Below are 22,300 nucleotides of genomic sequence, written 5' to 3'. Positions count from 1 at the left end.
AAAATTCTGGACTGAAATGAACCAGTTCCTTCCGTCCAGTTGTCATTAAAGCTCTAAAATCCCCAGGGAGGGAGCAATATGCACAGTGACATCTCACTGGAGACATCACCCGAATACTCAAGCGACCCTAAGCTCGGCAGCCCCGAGGCAGAACTGCTGACCCAAAATTCACCAGCAGAAAATTGCTAATCATTTTTGTGAATCAAAATAGAAAAGTAAACTGCAAAAGTGCTTTGAAGAGCACTCAAACAAAGTTGACTTTAATTTTCTATTTGACTTTACATCCCCCTTCCATCATAACATGAAGTCAATCTGTATGACATGGAAATTGCTGAACGGCAGTGTATTGGGCTCCTTCAGCAGCAGAATGAATACCCAAGCTCCATAAACCAGGCAAGGGGCCAAACGGAAAAACAAGACACCACAAAAGTAAATTAACAAAGCAGTGAACATATGCCATAACACTGGCTGTTTGAGGATCGGCAGCTTTTTGGCACCACAGCCAATACTCCCAAGTTAGTCCCTGATAAGCTGAAAACCGAATCCTACCCATTTTCCAGTGAGCCTCATCCCCTTACATAAACATCAGTCAAGACTAAAATACCGGTAGCAGTTCTGCGCAGATACTATGGTAACACTTTAACATGGACATTAAGGGGTTATTTATTAAAGTCTGAATGCCAAAAAATACCTGCCTTCCTATATATTTATCTTTTTTCCTATTAATAACATTGGAATTAACCATAATTTTTACCAGCCAGGCCGGTAAAATACCAGCCAGGTTGCAACCCTCATTATACCCCGAGCATGAAAAAATTAGAATCCGAAAATACTGCATCTCAGACCTACCGAGTTTGTATACAAGTCAATGTCCGAGGCCCCTATCCTATTTGGAAGTTTTTGTGGTCTGCACTGGAATAAGCCCAAAAATCCAACTATTTGGGCAGATTTAGGGAAAAATTCAAGCAAATTTGTGAAAAAGCCTGACAAAAATAGAGCGATTCAGGGAAAAAAACATGCAATTCGGATTTTTGCTTTATTTTTTTCGTGTTTGTACCCGATTCGATTAAAATGTGTTTTTTTAATAATAAATAATGTACAATCGTGGATTCTACTTTGATCTGACTTTTTTAATTAAAATAATTTTAATACATAAGGCCCGAATTGTACCGAACTGAATGATTATCGCCAAGCAAGAGTATATTGCAGGCTTTAGTCAGGTTTGACTTCAACTGAGCATGCTACTGGCGTCAGTACCCTGGGAAAAAATTTAGGGCAAGAGGCTGGAGATTGCAATAGCCAAACCCATTTTTCTTCCTATTAAAAGCTACAGCCAATGTGGGGGAGGCATGTGGAGGCGACATAGGGTTTTTAAAAGCTTCTATTCTCCTTTAAAGGGAACCTGTCAGCCTAAATAAGAATTCCAAATTATTTTCCATTGCGTCTGTGAAGCAAAATAAGCTTAACTTACACTATGCAGGTATAAATAATTTAGTTCTTGTTTACTTCTGTCCTGGAAGCAAGGAGGTGCCATTTTGCAAACACTGTTATTAATGCAAGCTCTGCGTCATCCCAAAATCTTGTGTATGTGCCAGAATTTGGGACCTGATGCCCAGGACCATGTAAGGAGTGCAGTGATATCTAGAATGTACTGAAAGGAAACTAAAAGCAATTGCCTGCCCTGCCTTTATGCCTGGAAGCGGGGCAGACAATATTGTCAATTAATATTTTAAAAGGAATTTATAATAGGTATCAATGGTGCAATACAAAACAGAACTTTGGTTTCATGTTTAATCTGAAAATTACTTTTATTATGAAGCTTTTTATGTCTGGGTGACCTTTAAAGGGCATGTAAAGTCTAAAATAGAATAAGGCTAGAAATGCTGTATTTTGTATACTAAATATAAACATGAACTTACTGCACCACAAGCCTAATCAAACAAATAATTGATGCTTTCAAAGTTGGCTACAGGGGTCACCATCTTGTAACTTTGTTAAACATCTTTGCAAGACTAAGACTGTGCACATGCTCAGTGTGGTCTGGGCTGCTTAGGGATCGTCATAAACAAAGCTGATTGAGTTCTGCATGGCTGGGAAGTAAGGCGGGGGCTCCCCCTGCTGTTCATAAGTATGATTGTTTCCCTGCTCAGCAGTTAGGGACCATCTGACAATTCCTATCCACAGCAGTAAATGAAGGGAGAATTTCACTGCATACAGTCAGGTTTCTTATAAAAACAGTACACATTTTTTAATTAAAGTATATTGGAGATAGGTTAATTTTTTCGTTAAAGAAAGTAAAAATGGGATTTTTTTGCCTTTACATGCCGTTTAAAGCTTTAGTACGGTCTGGTCATGGAATTATGGTCTAAATAAGGGGAAAAACCAACTGCCCCAAGCAATGGAAGGTAAGAAGGTGGGGGTATAATCTTCCCCTATGCCAGAGAAACTCAGGAAATCATATAGAACAAATCGATGTTTGTTTAAGCATAGACCTAGACCTGTAAATACTAACTTCTGATTGGCTGCTATGGCCTATTAGACCTGAAGAAAACTCTGCACCTTATGTTAAATATAGCTAATCATTTATGTTAAGCATTAGTCTTCTTTTAGGCAATTGAATGTTACCGGACTCCCCCCCCCCGCGCGCGCAATAGTTCCGTTCCTTAAAGGGTGGTTTAGCTTTAAGTTAACTTTTAGCATGTTACAGAATGGCTAATTCTAAGCAACCTTTCAATTGGCCTTCATTTTTTCTTTTTTTAGTTTTCGAATTATTTGCCCCTAAAAAACAAATGCTCTATAAGGCTACAAGTGTATTGTTCTTGCTGCTGTTCATCACCCCTCTCCAATTAAAACTCCAGTCTCGTATTTCAATCAATGCATAGTTGCCAGGGTCATTTGGAGCCTAGCAACCAGATTTCTGAAAATGCAAACTGAAGATTTATCGAATAAAAAGCTAAATAACTCAATAAAAAACATCCAAACCAATAGCAAGTAGCCTCAGAATAATAATCTTAAATATTTAAAGTTGATTTAAAGATGAGCAACCCCTTAAAAGCATGGAAATAGGCAGCATCGGGCCGGCATGCACAGCAGAACTAGTAGAACAGGGCCACTGTGATCCTATTATCATGTCGGATGCATTGTTTGTTTGTTCATAAAGCACAGGTACAGCCAAGGTACAGCCAAGGCTCGGCATTGTATTTCCCCAAGAGAGACTGCCTGACTAGTGATGAGCGAATTTATTGGCCAAGCGCGAATTCGATGCAAATTTGCGCGTTTTGCTGCCCGCGAATAAATTCACGAAACGGGCGCGAAAATTTGCTGGCGAATGTGCGCCGGAGTAAAAAAAAAAAACAGACGCTGGCGCCATTTTGCAAGTTTTTCTCCATTTTGGTGCAAATTCGCCCATCAATATGCCTGACCTTGGCATCTATATACCCTTATAGTTTCTTGGTTCATTAGCAGAACTAAAGCCTAAAAATGAATATGGTTAAAAATACCATATATGCTGAACTTATTGCACGAGGCTAAAATTTCAACTTGTCAATAGCAGCAATGATCCAGGACTTCAAACTTGTCACAGGGGGTCACCATCTTGGAAAGTGTCTGTGACACTCACATGCTCAGTGGGCTCTGAGCAGCTGTTGAGGAGCTAAGCTTAGGGCTCGTCACTAATTATCCAGCAGAAAATGAGCTTCCCCTGTAATATAAGCTGATGCTACAGGGCTGATTATTAAATTCTGATGCTAATTGCACTGGTTTCTGTGCTGCCATGTAGTAATTATCTGTATTAATTACTAATCAGCCTTATATTGTGACATTTCTATTCTATGTGTACTGTATATTGTGAGTGGGTCCCTAAGCTCAGTAAGTGACAGCAGCACAGAGCATGTGCAGCGAATCAGCAGAAAAGGAGATGGGGAGCTACTGGGGCATCTTTGGAGACATAGATCTTTACTGCTAAAGGGCTGTGGTTGCCTTGGGCTGGTACAGAAGCCCCAAACATTATGTACAACATTCGACTAAGATGGTTTTGAAAGACGGGAACATATCATCCATAAGTCAGTTTGCTGGTAAACCAAAATCTGCCTCTCAGCTTCTTCCGACACCTAAAGAATTGATAGAATAATCATTTGTTTGTAGTAAAAACACGTGCAATCCATTTGACCCCACTTTACACTAAAGCCTTTAACTGAAAAATCAATGTTCTGCTATATTTCTCAAGTTCCCAGAATGCTGACCCTAGGCTCCGACACCCACATTGCGGCCCTACATTAAGCCTTTACTCCTAGAATCATCCCCTAAACTAAATGATGGGAATTGTCGTTAAACAAGAACTGGCTGGAGGGATACAGAGGGAAGAAGAGGGCTTTATATTACAATATAGGTATGGGATCCATTATTCGGGCACCCTTTATCCAGAAAACTCCAAATTACAGAGAGGCAAGTCTCCCATTGTCTCCATTTTATCCAAATAATCTTGATTTTTTTTCTCTGTAATAATAAAACAGTAGCTTGTACTTGATCAAAACAAATTTTTGGAATTTATTGGAAGCAAAACTGGCATATTGGTTTCATTTAATGTTTATATGAATTTCTAGCAGACTTAAGGTATGAAGATCCAAATTACGGAAAGATCCATAATCCGGAAACCCCCAGGTCCCGAGCATTCTGGATAACAGGTCCCATACCTGAATGTGTGTGTGTTTCCTCTGCAATCTGGGTTTCTGCAATGCTGCAACTGCAGCAGTCACATTCATGCCCACGCTTCTGAGCTGAGTGGGCGGCTGAGCTGCGTGGGAGGAGGTGGAAAGGCTTTGGGTAGAGATCGATCAATATAAAGCGAGACTTCAACGTATAACAAAGGCTCCCATTCCAGGGACAAGATTCTCTTTACCCCCTGAGTGCCAGGCAGGACTCGAACTGGAACATTTGCAGCACAGAGAACTGGCAGCATGCCTTATGGAAACTGGCAGTTTGGAGTTCATTTGGGCTTCTTCCTGGTGGACCCCAAATTGCAGTGCAGTTTTGTGACCCTAAAATTGGATCCGAAAAAACCACGCGCCTCATTTGATCCAGCGGTATGGAACTGCGATGGGGCCAGCATTCACCCCCACTGATAATGATATAGAACTGATGGGCCTTTTCCCTAATGAATTACTGGACTATGTCGGTGATAATGACAAGAACTGGCCCTTTATCAAGACGTACAATACCAGCTGTACTGTACGCAAGTCTCCCAGCGTGTCTTACATAGTGGTCTTCCAATATATTTTAAAACTGCTCATTAAGTTGGGCCTCATGGGGCTCCCTGTACCTCCTGGGCCAGAACTAGGGGTAGGCAAAAGAGGCCACTGCCTAGTCACGGTTCACATGCTCTTGCCTCTTGCCAGCGCTCCCCCCACTCTGCCTAGCAACAACCCTCCACTCAGCTTGACATCACTGCATTTGTACAGGGGGGGGGGGGGTCATGGAACGAGGTGGCAGGCTAGATTGCCTAGGGTGCCCGGACGAATTGGCCAGTCCTATCTGACAGCCCCAAACTCTGCCCTGTGCCCAAGCTCTTAAAGGATTCACTTCATATATCAATACTGATAATGTTAAAATCCAACAAAAGTAGGACACTATTTAATAAACAAATGAAGTTTGGTATGGCATTTAACTTCTCCTTTAAAATAGTGATTCTCAGGATCTGACACAGAGACCAGTGGCATAACTAGATATTTTCTTTTTCAGGCTTCCAAAATGTCAGGAGGTTGACCTGTTTTACCAATATTTATTAGCATTGTATATGAATTAGGGCCTCATGGGGCCCCTATACCTCCTGGGCCCCCCCCTGCAGCCACAGGGTCTGCTTCCTCTGTGGTTACACCTCTGACAGAGACAAATCATCACGTGTCAATTCCACTATCTTAAATCTGTTCTGGTGAGTCAGTCAATCAGGGTGCTTTTTAGATCAGCGGGAAGTATGTTCCCATCCTCGTGAATGCCTTTATTAGGCTAAAACCAAGGACAATATTTGTTAGCAGAACAACGGACAGACTGCATCTCATTTGTTTTCGTTTAGTGCCGCTCTCTTTCCCTTTTACCCAGACTCTTTCTTACCCAGCATCCTAATCCGGCATAATATGCTTCAGGAACATCTTTATGCAGGTATCAAAATCAGAAAAACATTTTCTAATTGGACCAGTGTTGTTAGTGGAGTACCGCAGGGCTCTGTACTGGGTCCCTTGCTTTTCAACTTGTTTATTAATGACCTGGAGGTGGGCATTGAAAGTACTGTTTCTATTTTTGCAGATGATACTAAATTGTGCAGAACTATAGGTTCCATGCAGGATGCTGCCACTTTGCAAAGTGATTTGTCTAAGCTGGAAAACTGGGCAGCAAACTGGAAAATGAGGTTCAATGTTGATGCACTTTGGAATATAAATGCAATTTATACACTAAATGGCAGTATGTTGGGAGTTTCCTTAAATGAGAAGGATTTAGGGGTCTTTGTAGATAACACGTTGTCTAATTCTGGGCAGTGTCATTCTGTGGCTACTAAAGCAAATAAAGTTCTGTCTTGCATAAAAAAGGGCATTAACTCAAGGGATGAAAACATAAGAGAGTGCAGAGACTAAGTGCAACTAAATTGGTTAGAGGGACGGAAGACTTAAATTATGAGGGTAGACTGTCAAGGTTGGGGTTGTTTTCTCTGGAAAAAAGGTGCTTGCGAGGGGACATGATTATACTTTACAAGTACATTAGAGGACATTATAGACAAATAGCAGGGGACCTTTTTACCCATAAAGAGGATCACCGTACCAGATGCCACCCCTTTAGACTAGAAGAAAAGAACTTTCATTTGAAGCAACGTAGGGGGTTCTTCACAGTGAGGACAGTGAGGTTGTGGAATGCACTGCCGGGTGATGTTGTGATGCTGATTCAGTTAATGACTATAAGAATGGCTTGGATGATTTCTTGGACAGACATAATATCAAAGTCTATTGAGATACTAAACTCTATAGTTAGTATAGATATGGGTATATAACATTTATGTGAAAGTAGGGAGGGGTGTGTGTATAGATGCTGGGTTTTCATTTGGAGGGGTTAAACTTGATGGACTTTGTCTTTTTTCAACCTGTTTTAACTATGTAACTATATATGTATTTTTACATTTTCTGCCAATTATTTTACTTCTGTATCGTCTGGCTAAATATTTATGTTTACAGGTGGGAAGCCTATCTATAAAGCCATCAAAAATTAGAAAAGACCACTAGTTTTTTTCCTTTTCAACTGTTTCGAAAATATGAACATTGACAAGAACAACTTTAACCATTCTCGTTGCCCAATTTGGAACGAAATTTTACTTGCAACCAAAATAGCATTGAAATTTGCACACAAATATGACCTGGCAAAATCCCATTATATGCTGCGATGTAAAAAAAAACTTTAATGTTGTAAAAGCGGTTAAAATTCTTTTGAGATAATGGGATTTTGTTGATACTTTGCTCCTTCATCTAACTTTCCATTAATATTTCCAAAACGACTTTGATATTCCTCTACCTTCACTGGAAACATTTTGTAGCTACATACTGACTTGAGTACCGACGGATCTCCTCTTGGGCTTAGACCCTAGAGTGGTCCCCAACCAGTAGCTCGTGAGAAACATGTTGCTTCCCAACTCCTTGGATGTTGCTCTCAGTGGACTCAAAGCAGGTGCTTATTTTTCAATTCCAGGGTTACAGACAAGTTTTGGTTGCATAAAAAACAGATGTACTGCCAAACAGAACCTCCTGTAGGCTGCAAGTCCACATAGGGGCTACCAATAGTCAATCACAGCCCTTATTTGGAACCACTCAGGAACATTTTTCATGCTTGTGTTGCTCCCCAACTCATTTTACGTCTGAATGTTGCTCACGGGTGAAAAAGATTGGGAGCCCCTATGAGTCCCAGCTAAGGACAATTCTTTTGTGGATTTCCCACCATAGGCTTACATATAACACCTACAAAATGATGCTCTTTCTAAATTAAAAATTTATGGAAGTGGGTCCTGAATGTCATGTTCCATGGTGGGACCTAGGAAGCCCAGACCAACTCCTTCCTGAGCTAAAACAAAAGACCTCTAGTGATTTCTGTATGTTCAGCAGGATTCTTCAAAACAAGACACTGATCACCATTCAACTGAAACACTAAAGAAAAACATAGAGAGATGCAACTCTTACTAAATTTTCCTTCACATTTCTTCAACTGTAATTTCTTTATTTCCTTTAACACATTTATCTAGTTAATTGGGCCTAAGTTACTGGGTGTATGTTTCACTCAATTTCTCTTTAATGTACGTTGCTTTTTTTACCGTGCATTTAGCAAATGAGCTGGAACGCGACAGAGGAAAATATCTGGCATTATAAAATCATTGGTCGATAACTTGATGTAATGTACATTTTGCCCTAACAAATTAACCACCCCGAATTACATTTGCTTAATGGGATATAACGGTTTAGTTGGCATCACTGGTGCTTGTCAAGAGAAGAGACGATTCCTTGAATACCTGGAGATGTCCTAAGATCCACATGTTCCAGTTATAGGGTGTGAATCTGATTAATGGCGGATTAAAGGCTGCCATTACTGTGTCTTGGGATGGCTGATGTCTAGGAAGGAATGTTGTATTCCTATATACACCTATGAGCCAGGCTTGGCTTGAATAAGCCAAAGTGGGCTACTAATTTAAAGCCCAGGTGGGTTTAGAAAGTACAAACTAGCCAAGGTACAGATTTGGGCTACTTTTTGGGCCTTTGGCTGGTTTGTACTTTAGAAAACAGCCAAAGTTTTTTCTTGCCCTAATGTTCCAAGCCTGTGTCTCTCAATGCATGTTGGGTAATGTAGTGTTTTGTTTAACAATTTGCCAAGTGCAACACTACAATACCCAGCATGCAAGAGGCCTGACTTGTGAAGAAGTCGGGAGTTACCAGATTTTGGGCCCTGTACCCCAGTCTCCCGTCCCTTTTAAGCTTTCTCACATTTTTCGATGACTTTCCTCAATTTCAGACAAATTTGGGTTAAAAATCTTCTGGCCACCAAAATGTCTATAGGTTGACCTGTTTTACCAACATTTATTGAAATTGTATGTGTATAAGGGCTTTATGGGGCCCCTATACCTCCTGGGCCCCCCCCCCTCTGTAGTTCCACACAATTGTATTTCACATAAATTCATTTATTTGTTAGACTTTTTTTCACTACACATATTGTGCTATTTTTGGGCTACTTTTGAAGTGCCTCTCGGCTAGTTTTGGGCTGGTTTTGAAAATTAGACCTGGCAATCCTGGTGCCAACTATCTTCAATTTCTTTCCCGATCATACCCTTTCCTTAAAGGAGACATATAGCATTAGTGACCCCCCCCCCCCCCCAATCTTGTAGGCAAAGCAAATACTATTTCATATGGGTTTCACTCTGGGCTAAAAATTATCACTCTTTAAAAATGGCCCCTTTATTGGAGTTCCCTATTGATCTGCTTTGGTCCCTGTTTCAAATGAGAAGTGGGCATGTCACTACCAGAATCACAGTGGGAGTGGGATAGCCCTGCAGTCACACAAGCAAAGGCAAGCTTAAGTTCCCTATCAGGTCAGCTCAGCTTCTGATTGGTTCCTATCCTACAGTGCAGATTGCTGACTGCCGCATGCTCCCCTGCACATCCACAGAATTCAGCCAGCAGAAAGTGATACAGATGGGAGGGTTTTGGGGGACATTTACAATAAATCAGCCAGAAAAACAACTTTTCAGCACATTCTTTCTATAATTATAGTAGTAAAGTACAAAGGCACATTCTTGTTTTTCACACAATATAAAGTCCCCTTTATAATGGCTGTCTTCTTGCCTCTTCCAGACTTGCTACTCACCAAATATATGGCCCTTGCTTACTGACCAATGGTCACACTCATATGCTTCTAAGCCCCATATCCTGATGAAGTAATGAATTACTACAACTCACAACCTGTCTGGTTGTGGCGGCTGAAAGTTGCAGTCCTGCTATTAACCAGGGAGCTGTGGCTCTCCATTATCATGGTGAAAAAGTGAGGCTTGATCGGGAATAAAGTAATTTTGCTGGCACATACTGTATACATTGTTCTCTAAACATGACTTTGTTGGGTAATGAACTGGGTTACATTTAAAATAATGGTTATTTTAAAAAAAATAACAATAATTGTTGCTTTGTGTGGTGTTTGGGTCCTAGCCATCAGAATATTGTTTTACAGAATCTTTGATGATGAGGATACAGAAGGTTTTTCTATTTAATCTGTTAATCTAACCAGTCTGTAGGTCACTAGCCTGACCCTGCACTGGCAGTAAATTCAGCTAAAAATATCTATTCTGAGAGATGACAAATGCTTAGCTGCCAGTCACTGCTCCTGATAGAAGCACTGGGGAAATCACAAGTAGGCATCAATTCATGATTATGGACATGAACACAGTAAAGAAAATTCTATCACTTTAAGTTATTTTCCTGTGAAAGCCTCAATCCATTTAGTTTTGCTCTTGGTTTAAAGGTCTTCTTCCGATAGGGAGGAGGATGCAGTGGATAGAGGGGCTCATTATGAAGGGGAAACAAGTTGTGGGATTGTTTAGCCATCTTGGATATCCTTTGGACTGTAGCATGGTGACTATTGACCCTGTTTCTATGTAAAGGTAAGGGATTTATTATCTAGAAACCTTGATGGGTCTCCCAAAGGCAACTAGAAAAAATTTAAACACCAACAAAAAATCCGATATTGCTTTCCATCAGCTTGGGTTTATTCTAGCAAGGAGAGACAAGGTGGCTTAGGTGGTATGGTCAGAGAAATTAACCTCCTATGGAATGAATCTAGTGATTTCTGGCCAGTCTACTAAAACTTAATCCTACAAAACAAGGCTGGCTTTTATAGCCTCTACAAAGAGGTACCTTAAAGGATAAGTAAACCTTTAAAATAAGTGAATGGAAAATTAATGATTGTGCTTTTCTAAGAAATTTTGCAATGTACATTTATTATTTATTTTGTTTTTATTCCAAGATATTAAGGGATACATGTGCTGTTAATATGAAATAATTTTGTTACAACAGCGACGCCTGCTGGTCAGTTTCTGACCAGTCTGACCACCAAGCAGTCAAAGAAGTTGTCAGGAGATGCTCTGATGTTCTTCTGCTTATGAAAGATGTGAAGAAGGCATCCCTTAATATCTTGGAATAAAAACAAAATAAATAATGAATGCAAAAATGCTTAGAATAGTACCCTCGTCAATTTTATATTCACTTATTTTAAGGGCAGAGACACACGTGGAGATTCGGGAAGATTTAGCCGCCAATCAACAAATCTCCTCTTCTTCGGGTGACTAATCTTCCCGAACTGCCTCCCTGCCAGCTAGAATCTAAATTGCCAGCGGGATTGCACTCAAAGCACTTCGTTTTCCGAAGTTGCCCGAAGTTTCCTTGTGAGGCAACCTCAGACGACTTCAGAAAACAAAGCACTCAAAGTGCCATCCAGCCGACTAAAATTGAAATCGCCGGTGGGATGGCACCCGGAGAGTTTAATTTTCCGAAGTCGGCATTGCGGGAAGATTAGTCGTCTGAAGTAGAGGTGATTTGTCGTTGGGCGACTAATCCCCTGAATCTCCACGTGTATCTCTGCAATAAAGGTTTACTTATCCTTTAATTTACCAGTATAGGTAATGCCCTGTACTGAGAATTCTCATCCCTGGCACTACAGATTGCTGCAACTTTGTTTGTCCTACACATGTCAAATCTCCTCCCCAGATCTCAGCAGGCGTCAGTGGATGCAAGTCACAATAATGACGGACATTAACCAAGCTAAACCTTAGTACCACTCAGTAAATCAATCTATGGCCATGTAGCAGCTGCTGAACCCAATTTATATAGTGTATGACCTCCTAAAATATATGGGAGTTTTTATTCATCTGTATTGGCTGCATAAGCTATGGTTCTATATCTAACCTAGCTTTCCTGATAGTATTAATGTACTACAGAGGTTGTGTTAAGAAAAAACAAACCAAACAACTACATGTGAACAGTCCTGCACCTTAGCAGTGTACCTGGCCATTGCAAGACTATTGGCTGAGCCACTAATCCTTCTGTATATCGCTGGTACTTAGCCAGTTACCCTACAACTCCATTTACCGCTTGTGCTAAAAACAGTCTCTCTGGTAAATAAGCTTCACTGCTGCACTTGGCTACACCATTGACTGTCAGGGAAGGTCTTACATTACAGTTAAGTGACACTTTTCTAAGGCATTCGTTTCTCGAAAGTGACAAATAATTAAAGCAATGGTGTCAATATCCACAGTTGCCAACTGTCCCTTATTTTGCAGGGACAGACTCAAGAATGAGAAAAAATAATAGTCAATGTTGCAAGGTCAGTAGATCTCAAAAAGAATAGGTGGAAGCTCCTCACTTAATAAAAGAAATACAAATTATTTATGAATTAATAAGGAAACCTTGAGTTAGGAAACATTTGTATGCAATAGAATAGGAGACTAGAAGAGGGGCACAGAAGAAGAGCAGTTGAATTTCTCGTCCGAGAAATATTACAGTAATTACAGTAATTTGTAGTTAACGCAGTGTGGAAGAACATTATATGGCATGCCATGAAAGCTATTGTGCACCATGGTTAAAGGGGACCTTAATCCAAAAAATTAATTGGTGCAAACTTCCTCTCACATTGATGCTTCAAGCACTTTTGCCAATTACATTAATGGGCATATATATCAAAAATTTAATTTGTGAGGTTTTAGAGTTTTTTTTATAGTTCAAAACAATTTTAAAAAGTCAAAATGTTTGCTTATTCATTGAATGCAATCATCGAAAAATCTCAAAAACTTCAAATTTGTGAGTTTACAAGGTCAAAAAAACGCGAATTTGTTAACTTACAATGTCAAAAAACTCGCTAGCTTTTATATTGTATTTTTGTTTGTTTTTTGTGCTTTATAAATATTTTATATATTTTTTTATATAATACATTGTTGTTTACGGTTTATGAATTTATGATTTTTTGCGCAAAAAAAATTTAAATTCAAACTTTGATGAATCGCCTCCTAATTCGCTGTTTTAATTGGCTTCTGAAATCAAGGGTGTTATTTATTGAAGTACAAATGCAAAAAACTCAAGTTTTTTTTTTTTTACTATAAAATCTGAAAAAAAAAGTAAATTTTTACAAGATTCATTATACCCCGAGACTGCAAAAAGTCAGAATCCGAAAATCTGCCATCTCTTACCTGCTGAGGTTGTATATAAGTCAATGGTAGAGGTCCCTAATGGAAGTTTCTGTGGTCTGTACTGGATTTAGCCTGAAAATCTGACTATTTCGGGCAAAAATCAGAAAATTTTTGACTTTTTGGGAAAAAGGCCGAAAAAACCTAGCGATTTGAGAAAAAAATCAGAAAAACCATCCGATTTTCGGATTTTCACTTGATTTTATGAAGTTTTTCCCTGATCCAAAAGAAGGAGCTTTTTAATAATAAATAAAGTCAAATTGTGGATTTTTTTTGTAAGACTTTTGAAATAATCAGAAAAATTCTGATTTTGATAAATAACCCCCTAACAGTTTTTTTTTACCGCTAGTCTGGCTTTCAGCTTAACCCTACCTATAGACCCCACTTGTCTGTGCACTTTCTATGTCTGTCCTGCTTTCAGTTAACCCTCATGTTGCAGACTCTCAGTTGAGCCAAAAGTCTAGTATTTCAGTCTAAAATGCAAATATCTCAGAAACTTCTAAAAACATAAAACAAATGTGAACTGCAAAAATATCCAGAAAAGTGCTCTGAATTTACACAAATACAAGTAATTTTTTTGGGTTTAGATCCATCTTAAATGGTGAATCAGCTGCAGAGAGAACCTTGGTCGATTTTCCAAAGTGGATGCCTTGATCTACCCTTTCCCAGCTCTCCAGGGTAGGGGTTTCTGCAAAAAGAGGGTGCACAAACCACAATATTCCAACTGGAGGTGCATCTCTTAAAGGAACTTACTTATATCTACGTTTATATATTTGCTGCCCCTTTAACATGGGCTTTTGATTGTTCTAGCTGATAATGTCTTAATGCAAAGCCGTCAGGTACATAGTTAAGGGTAGAGTTTTCGGCAGAGATCAGTCATCTGATTTGGTGGACTACCGGTTATGTTACCCGGCTGAGATGGCTTTGCATGAGCTCTGGAAGGGAAGCCTAGATTGTACTCTACTGATACTATAAGGACAGTCAGATGCTAAAGCTGTTAAATGCTTTACCACAAATAGACATAACTAAATATAAATACAGGGTGTATAGAAAAAGTAAAACACTTTAGCCATAGCTCAAGTTAATCTACCCCCTGCTGGGCTAAACCTAAAAGATGATAAAGTGTTTTTTAAAACAAAATCCCCAAAACAAATCTGATTTCAGCATCCTATATAGTAACAGATAACCATGGTGGTGGTGCACTGTGCATGCCCCTACCTTGGCATGGAAAGTAGCGACCACCAATCCCGTTACAAAGCTTTCTATTTCAGATGACAGCTACAAATCTGGCAGTGTAGTTGGTGAGGGGACAGGGATCCCTTGAAAACTGAGGGGTTCAGTTCCCCTTTCATAAATGATAAACACTGAATCTTGATGATAAAGTATTTACTTATTTGGGTTACTGGGTATATTCCTCTTTATATAGAGCACACTTTTAGCATGTTATAAATTATAATAAAATATGTTAGAAATCATTATTCATTGCATATGGTATTCATTATTTATTTTGGAAGGTTTTTGAATTATTTGCCTTCCTACTCCCAGCCTGCAACTGAAAACGTTATTCGGTTTTTGGGGTCACCATCCAATAAAAGGCACTACCCAATGTGCCATTGAGCCAAAGATTGTTGGTGACTACTGAGAGATTATATTTCCTTAAAATAGTAAGACAGCACCATAAGTAATGCACCATGCAATATGTTAGGTTTAGTTACCCTTTAAAAACAAAGTTTAGAAAATGATGTTAACACAAGGCTGGAAGAGCAAGACATGATGCAGCAGTTTGGGATGGAAGTAGAATGTATTACATTTATACATAATCAGGGTTTTGTAGACCTAGAGAAAAGACTCATTGGTTATATTTCCATTATCCATAAAGTCATGTTTTTTTTAAGCATAAATACGTAACCATATAAAGCAATGAAAGAAAGCAACAGTAAGACACATATATAAATATGTCACCAGTGGATAAACTATAAAGTCTGCTCGAGGATAAACATTTTTAGGGGAAAAAGTTAGATAAATTGTTCACGAATAGTCCAAATCTTTACTCCTTACCTTTCTCACTAACACTTTCACTTTCAATCTCCACATCATCACAGCTCGTGTATTCCGGCGTAGAAGCAAACTCTTCTTCTGAACTGCTCAAGGAAACCTGACGCATTTTACCTCCCTTTTTTGTTTTATGAGGCTTTGGTGGTGGGGGCCGCACAGATTCAGACTGATCTGAGCTAAGAGAATCGTTCCTTAACATAGTTTCCATTTTTTCCCTTTTGGTTTTCCTTACGGCGGAACTTGGGTCCAAGTGGTGCTGTTTCCGTAAGGAATCTGTGCGCCTCATATCTGGCCTATCATTGGGAATAGGACTCCTTCTCGGCGTTGGGGGACTATGATTTGAGTTCCTTTGCCGACCAGGACCTGGCCCTTGCACATCTCTAGTTCTTTCTATTGAATAAGAACGCTGGCTTTCCATCGCTGCTCTACGCTCTGATGCAGATCTCTGCCTTGAAGGTCGCTCCATCCTTAACGTTGACATCCGAGACTCCTCAAATTCTGTCTGAGCCAAAGACACATCACTGTGCCTTCGTTGTCGAGCCCTTGAAACCTCTGCATGGATGCGCATTTGCTCTTCATATGGTTGCGGCTTAACAGGGTACCTGGCCAAATTGGGGTCACTCCTGTACCTTGCCTGGTACTCCTCCTCTCTTTTCTGCCTTTCATATTCCTCCCTGTCCTGGATATCCTCCTCATCAACCGAATACTCATTGGAGCGCCGCCTACTTCTCCTGTAGTCATCGTGCTCAGGTTCATCATAGAGCTGAGACTCTCGTTGCAATCGATTCTCCGAGTAATCTGATGGTGATCTAGGCATGGCGCTGTCTGATGAAGCATGCTGTGAATGTTCACCTATATCGTCCCTTGTGTTATATCTCGGATTCTGGTCTCTAGGTATTGAAGGGCTTCTTTTCCTGTGGCACAAAAGAAAAGAGCAGTCAGAATTTCTGTATTTGATAATATCTCTTAGTTAATGCAGAACTCTAATCCAAACCCCCACAATCCTTACAATGAACCATCATGATAAAACATGGAATTGTTGTTTTAGGGCAGAGACAAACGCTCAGATACAGGGCGATTTAGTCGCCCAGCTGTAAATCGCCTCTTCTTCGGGGCGTCTAATATCCCTGAACTGCCTTGCTAGAATATAAATCGATGGCGGGATGGCACTTGGATCGCTTTGTTTTCCGAAGTCGCCCAAAGTTTCCTCGTGAGGAAACTTTGGGCGACTTCCGAAAACGAAGCACACCGATTGCCAAACTGCCTCCCGCCGGCTAAAATGTAAATCACCGGCGGGAGGCAGTTTGGAGAGATAAGTCGCCCCGAAGAAGAGGAGATTTGTCGATGAGCGACTAATCTCGAATCTGAGCATTTGTCTCTGCCCTTATTGTACAGATCTTATATTAATTATCTAAAATTCTTGTGACCTCAGGTTTTCCGGATTAGGGATGTATGCACCATTTCCTTTGAGTTTATGATGTAAAAAAACAATTGTTGGATCAAATAGACACTATGGAAAACATTTTGGTATTTCTGAGCCCTATGGGTTTCCAGATAACAGAGCCAACTACAGGTATGAGACCCATTATCCAGAAAGCCGTTATCCAGAAAGCTCCGAATTACGGAAAGGCCGTCTCCCATAGATTCCATTTTATCCAAATAATTAAAATTTTTAAAAATGATTCCCTTTTTCTCTGTAACAAAAAAGAGAGTACCTTTAACTTAATCCAAACTACGATATAATTAATCCTTATTAGAAGCAAAACCAGCCTATTGGGTTTATCGAAAGTTTACATGGTTTTCTAGTAGACTTAAGGTATGAAGATCCAAATTACGGAAAGATCCATTATCCGCAAAACCCCAGGTCCCGAGCAACTGGCTAACGGGTCCCATACCTGTATACCTCTCTGCTCAGAATAAGAAAAAGCCTAGACAATTCTCTCTGTTTATGAGGGAGCAATTTATGGCCCAGGTTTGAAATACAATGGTATCTTCTGATGGTCTCAAATTGCAAGCTGAGCAAGTAACTACAGGGCAGAGGTGCAGCAAGAGAGCTATTACTAAACATTCAATAAATACAAAGGGGAAAATAAAAATGAAAGTATAGAGGCCGTTGCAATTATTCGCTCATCAGTTACTATGACAGAGAGAAACACAGGTTATATAAATAAGTGTAACGATTATAATATACAAAATAAGCAATACAACCCCATTGCAATAAATAAATACTTCAGTTGTATAAGAACTACAGCACCCAGTTACCCCTTGCCTTGATAGTTCATGGAGAACCTGTCAATGTAGGGCGCAGATTCTAATCACAGTCACACAAACTGTATAATGAGATATATTCAGCGGGTAGTCTATAAAACAATAATAACAGCACTATATTTCAATGACAACTGATATTTTACTCTGTATTTATTTGAATGACATTCCATTCATATTTCGCTGACTCCACCCCAACCACTGGGAAGGCATGGCTTCGCTACCATCTATTTTATTGATTGGAATGGGTAGTAGAATATGGCAATCCATCACCTAACTGGAGTATTAGTGGGAAGCGCACTAATGATTCTGAGAAGTAGCTCATCATTTGTCAAGCTGGTAGTGAAGTAGAACAAAGGTCTCCTTTCTCATACTGTGAGATGGAGAGATGCAGCCATAAAGTGATCAGCCTATCTACACTAGGTCTCCAATGCCCACCATTCAGCCCCTCCCAGTGTTCTTCTCAATCCAAATGTTTGAGAGCTAAAAGCTGCTATCCAACTCACACCTTTCATCTGAATCAATAATTAACAGTTGATTCTACCTTTATAGAAACACTGTGAAGACACGGAGACTCCAAGAGTTAGTCTCAGTTTATCCATAGTCTCAGATATATGTAAGAATCAGGCAAAAGGAATATTCAAAGCAGGTATGACTAACTTGCAACTGTCTACCAGCTGATGGACTACAATGACTAATGTCCCTTGACAATAGAAGGGAGCGGTTATTAAAAGCAGGTTTTACTCAATATCGTAAGACAGAATGCAAACCAATTAGAGAGAAAGTAAGAACGATGATGTGTTGTGTATTAAAGGAGAACTAAAGCTTAACTAAAGAAGTAGTTGTACATTATGTTTTTGGCATCTGTACCAGCCCACGGCAACCACAGCCCTTTAGCAGTAAAGATTAGTGATGGGCGAATTTATTCGGCAGATGCAAATTGCGCGTCAAAAAAATTGTCAAAACTGGATGCCAGCGTCAAAATTTATTTTAGCTAATTTTTCGCCGTTTCGCAGGAAATTCATGAATTTTTCGGCGAAGCTAAATGGCGCAAATTCGCCTATCACTAGTAAAGATCTGTGTCTCCAAAGATGCCCCACATGGCAGCACAGAAACCAGTGCAATTAGCATCAGAATTTAATAATCAGCCCTGTAGCATCAGCTTATATTACAGACCAACCTCATTTTCTGCTGGATAATTAGTGACGAGCCCTAAGCTTAGCTTCTCAACAGCTGCTCAGAGCCAGTGTCGGACTGGCCCGGCGGGATACCGGGAAAAAACCCGGTGGGCCCCGACCCTCGTGGGCCCCCGCCGGGCCAGTCCCGGTGGGCCTCGGGCCCCCCAGTCCGACCCTGCTCAGAGCCCACTGAGCATGTGAGTGTCACAGACACTTTCCAAGATGGTGACCCCCTGTGACAAGTTTGAAGTCCTGGATCATTGCTGCTATTGACAAGCTGAAACTTTAGGCTGGTGCAATAAATTCAGAATGTAAAAGATGGTATTTTTAGCCATATTCATTTTTAGGGTTTAGTTCTCCTTTGAGATATGCAATGCAACTGTCCTGACATAGATGACACAATGTCAATTCCACATGCCTATTTATTTATAAATACTGGGGGTACAGTAAAAAGAGGTTTCAAATTAGGGTTGCCACCTTTTTCCAACCCCCTTTCCGGACAGGGGGACGGGAGCTGACGTCTCGGGGACAAGGTGATGATGTCAAGGGGCGGCTGGTTCACACATCAATCTAGGGGAATCCTGTCTGGTGTTCCTAATTTGGAAATGTCTGACTGTCCAGATCAAAACCGGAGGGGTGGCAACCCTATTCAAAATAGTTTCTATGGTTTCCTAAAACCGGGGGTGAATGTTGCCCCTAGTATTAAATTGCTCCTATTTCTCTGTAATAATAAAACAGTACCTTGTACTTGATCCAAACTAAGATATAATTAATCTTTATTGGAAGCAAAACCAGCCTATTGGGTTTATTTAATGTTAACATGATTTTCTAATAGACTTAAGGTATGAAGATCCAAATTATGGAAAGATCCATTATCCAGAAAAGCCCCAGGTCCCATACCTGTATATGAATATATAACAATTGGTCTCTACCTCTAAAATCTTCCTTATACTAGTAAACACAACTCAATGAAATGTGCGAATTATACAAAATAATGAATGGATACTTTGAATAGTACAGTCATTTGTAAACACGTGGTTTTCATTAGCGATTTCAGAATATTCAGCACCTTCAAATGTTTAATACCAAGAAATCTACACAAGCACAAACCAATAATTCATACAAGGGAATATTCAATAGTCTCTATATTATAACATTGGCAGGATTTAACAAGACAATGTTTGACTTTTAATTAAAAATTGTTTTTTTAGTTTTTGTTTTGTTTTTTATTCGCCTGTCATTCCACCTTTATTTTCACTTTCACATTGCGTTAACTTTAGCCACTTTCAGAATTTTTTTATGTATGTCAAAGCAATAAATACGTTATAACTGCACTGTGCTTGGAATCTGCAATGTGTAACTTGGTATTTCACTTATTTTGCTGTATTGGCATTTCAATAAAATGGAAAGTTAAAACAAAATTATATTTCTGTCCGTCTTACAGCAGGGGTTACATAGATCCAGCAGCTAATTCAGAAGCAAACCTATCAGATACTAGAGCTCATCTATTAACACTGGGCAAAATTGCCCTGGGGCAGTAAGCCATTGCAACCAACCATCACTTTTTTCAGGCAGTTGAAGGTAGAACAATGAATGCAAAAATTTGATTGGCTGCTGCGGGTTTCTGCCCACTGGCAAATTTGCCCAGAGTTGATAAATGACCCATACTCAGAAAGAGGGTAAAAAGCCATTATTTCCACTCTCTTTGTATTTATACAATAAGATATTCATGTATTGCTATATATTTCAGAATTTTTTTCTTGAATTTTATAAATATGACTTTTCTTACAGATTCTGCCTTGTAATAAAATGCCATTGACTCTCCCCTTCCTATGCTCAACCACAGCTTTTATGTAAATCCAGTAATGCCCTACACAAAATAAGAAATGTAACTTAAAGGACATGTAAAGGCAAAAAAATAAAATCCCATTTTTACTTTCTTTAATGAAAAAGAAACCTATCTCCAATATACTTTAATTAAAAAATGTCTACCGTTTTTATAAGAAACCTGACTGTATGCAGTGAAATTCTCCCTTCATTTACTGCTGTGGATAGGAATTGTCAGATGGTCCCTAACTGCTGAGCAGGGAAACAATCATACTTATGAACAGCAGGGGGAGCCCCCGCCTTACTTCCCAGCCCTGCAGAACTCAAGCAGCTTTGTTTATGACGATCCCTAAGCAGCCCAGACCACACTGAGCATGTGCACAGTCTTAGTCTTGCAAAGATGTTTAACAAAGTTACAAGATGGTGACCCCCCTGTAGCATATTTGAAAGCATAAATTATTTGTTTGATTAGGCTTGTGGTGCAGTAAGTTCATGTTTATATTTAGTATAAAAAATACAGCATTTCTAGCCTTATTCTATTTTAGACTTTACATGCCCTTTAACTTTGGGAAGTAACACCCCACGGGGGAAAGGAAAGCCAAAAGTGGTCAACCGTAAAAAAAAAAAAAAGGTCCAATAAATGATAAAAAGATATAACATAAAACTAGGTCAAAGTCAGATATCTCTCAATCCCAACACAATGCAGCAAGAACAAAGTATAGTGTCCATTTACGTAAATTGGGTCACTTTGCCTTAAATGAAATGGGGGTAAATGTAGCAATATTTGTTGTCCTCAGTGTAGGATAAAAGTGAACTATATTGTTCCATCCAGGGTATCAGGTATTTATTATTTGCTGCATAAATTTGGAGAATACTTCATCTTTCAATGCATGGGGTTCCCACAGACATTAAAGGTAAAGCAAATTAAGACTGGACAAGTTTAGGGAGGCGCTAGAAAGACCTCTACTCAAACAAATGCTAATGTGCCCATTGGCTTGAATGGATCTTGGGCAGCTTTTAGTGCTCAGATTCTTTTGGCTAGAAACAGCTGGTGAAAAAGCTCGAGAAAACCGATAAATAGCTAAAAAAAAATCTTGATTTATGGTAGAAATACTTTTTCCCCCCCATGGAGAATGGAGGAGAATTTCAACCTCTTATAAATTTACCTTTATCAAATTTTAGAGTTTATTCTGTGCATACACAGGTATGGGAACTATCCGGAAACCCGTTATCTGGACAGCTCTGAATAACAAAAAGCCCGCTTTCATCTACCCCTTTTATCCAACTAATTTGAATTAAAAATGATTTCCTTCTTCTCTGTAATAATAAAACAATACCTTGTACTTGATCCAAACTAAGATATAATTAATCCTTATTGGAAGCAAAACCAGACTATTGGGTTTATGTAATGTTTACATGATTTTCTAGTAGACATAAGGTATGAATTACGGAAAGATCGATTATTCGGAAAAGCCCAAGTTTTATTTTTTCTAAAAAAAGAAGCCTTTACTAAAGACTCAGGTCTGTAAGTTGCTTTCCATTCACCAACCCTTGAAGACAGCAACCTAAACTTAATTTAACATATTTTAATTATAATGCTGACTGAAACTCCTTCTCCAAGCCATTTAGATAAAGCTGGTCCTTCATAAATCAAAGCACAACTACAGACCTATCCCTCATAAAGGAATATAACGCAACACTTTCCATCTAACGAAGCCAAGTTCCACCTTTGTTA

General features: G+C 39.5%; 1 protein-coding gene across 38 annotated transcripts in view; it reads right to left on the bottom strand.

The window, feature by feature from the left end:
• Positions 1-22,300, bottom strand: part of LOC108719750 (regulating synaptic membrane exocytosis protein 2) — a 358,076-nt gene that overhangs the window by 182,063 nt on the left and 153,713 nt on the right. For 37 of the 38 annotated variants that reach the window (XM_041567991.1, XM_041567957.1, XM_041567969.1 and 34 more), the window contains one exon: positions 15,299-16,209. In XM_041567991.1, the coding sequence (XP_041423925.1) occupies positions 15,299-16,209 (911 nt within the window). Of the gene's footprint in view, positions 1-15,298; positions 16,210-22,300 lie in introns of those variants that run through there. The other variant, XM_041567988.1, reaches the window with a different exon arrangement.

Source organism: Xenopus laevis, chromosome 6S (assembly GCF_017654675.1).
Source record: "Xenopus laevis strain J_2021 chromosome 6S, Xenopus_laevis_v10.1, whole genome shotgun sequence".
Classification (NCBI taxonomy): Eukaryota; Metazoa; Chordata; class Amphibia; order Anura; family Pipidae; genus Xenopus; species Xenopus laevis.
The sequence above is the reverse complement of the archived record's forward strand: the minus strand, read 5'-3'. Positions and strand labels throughout refer to the sequence as shown.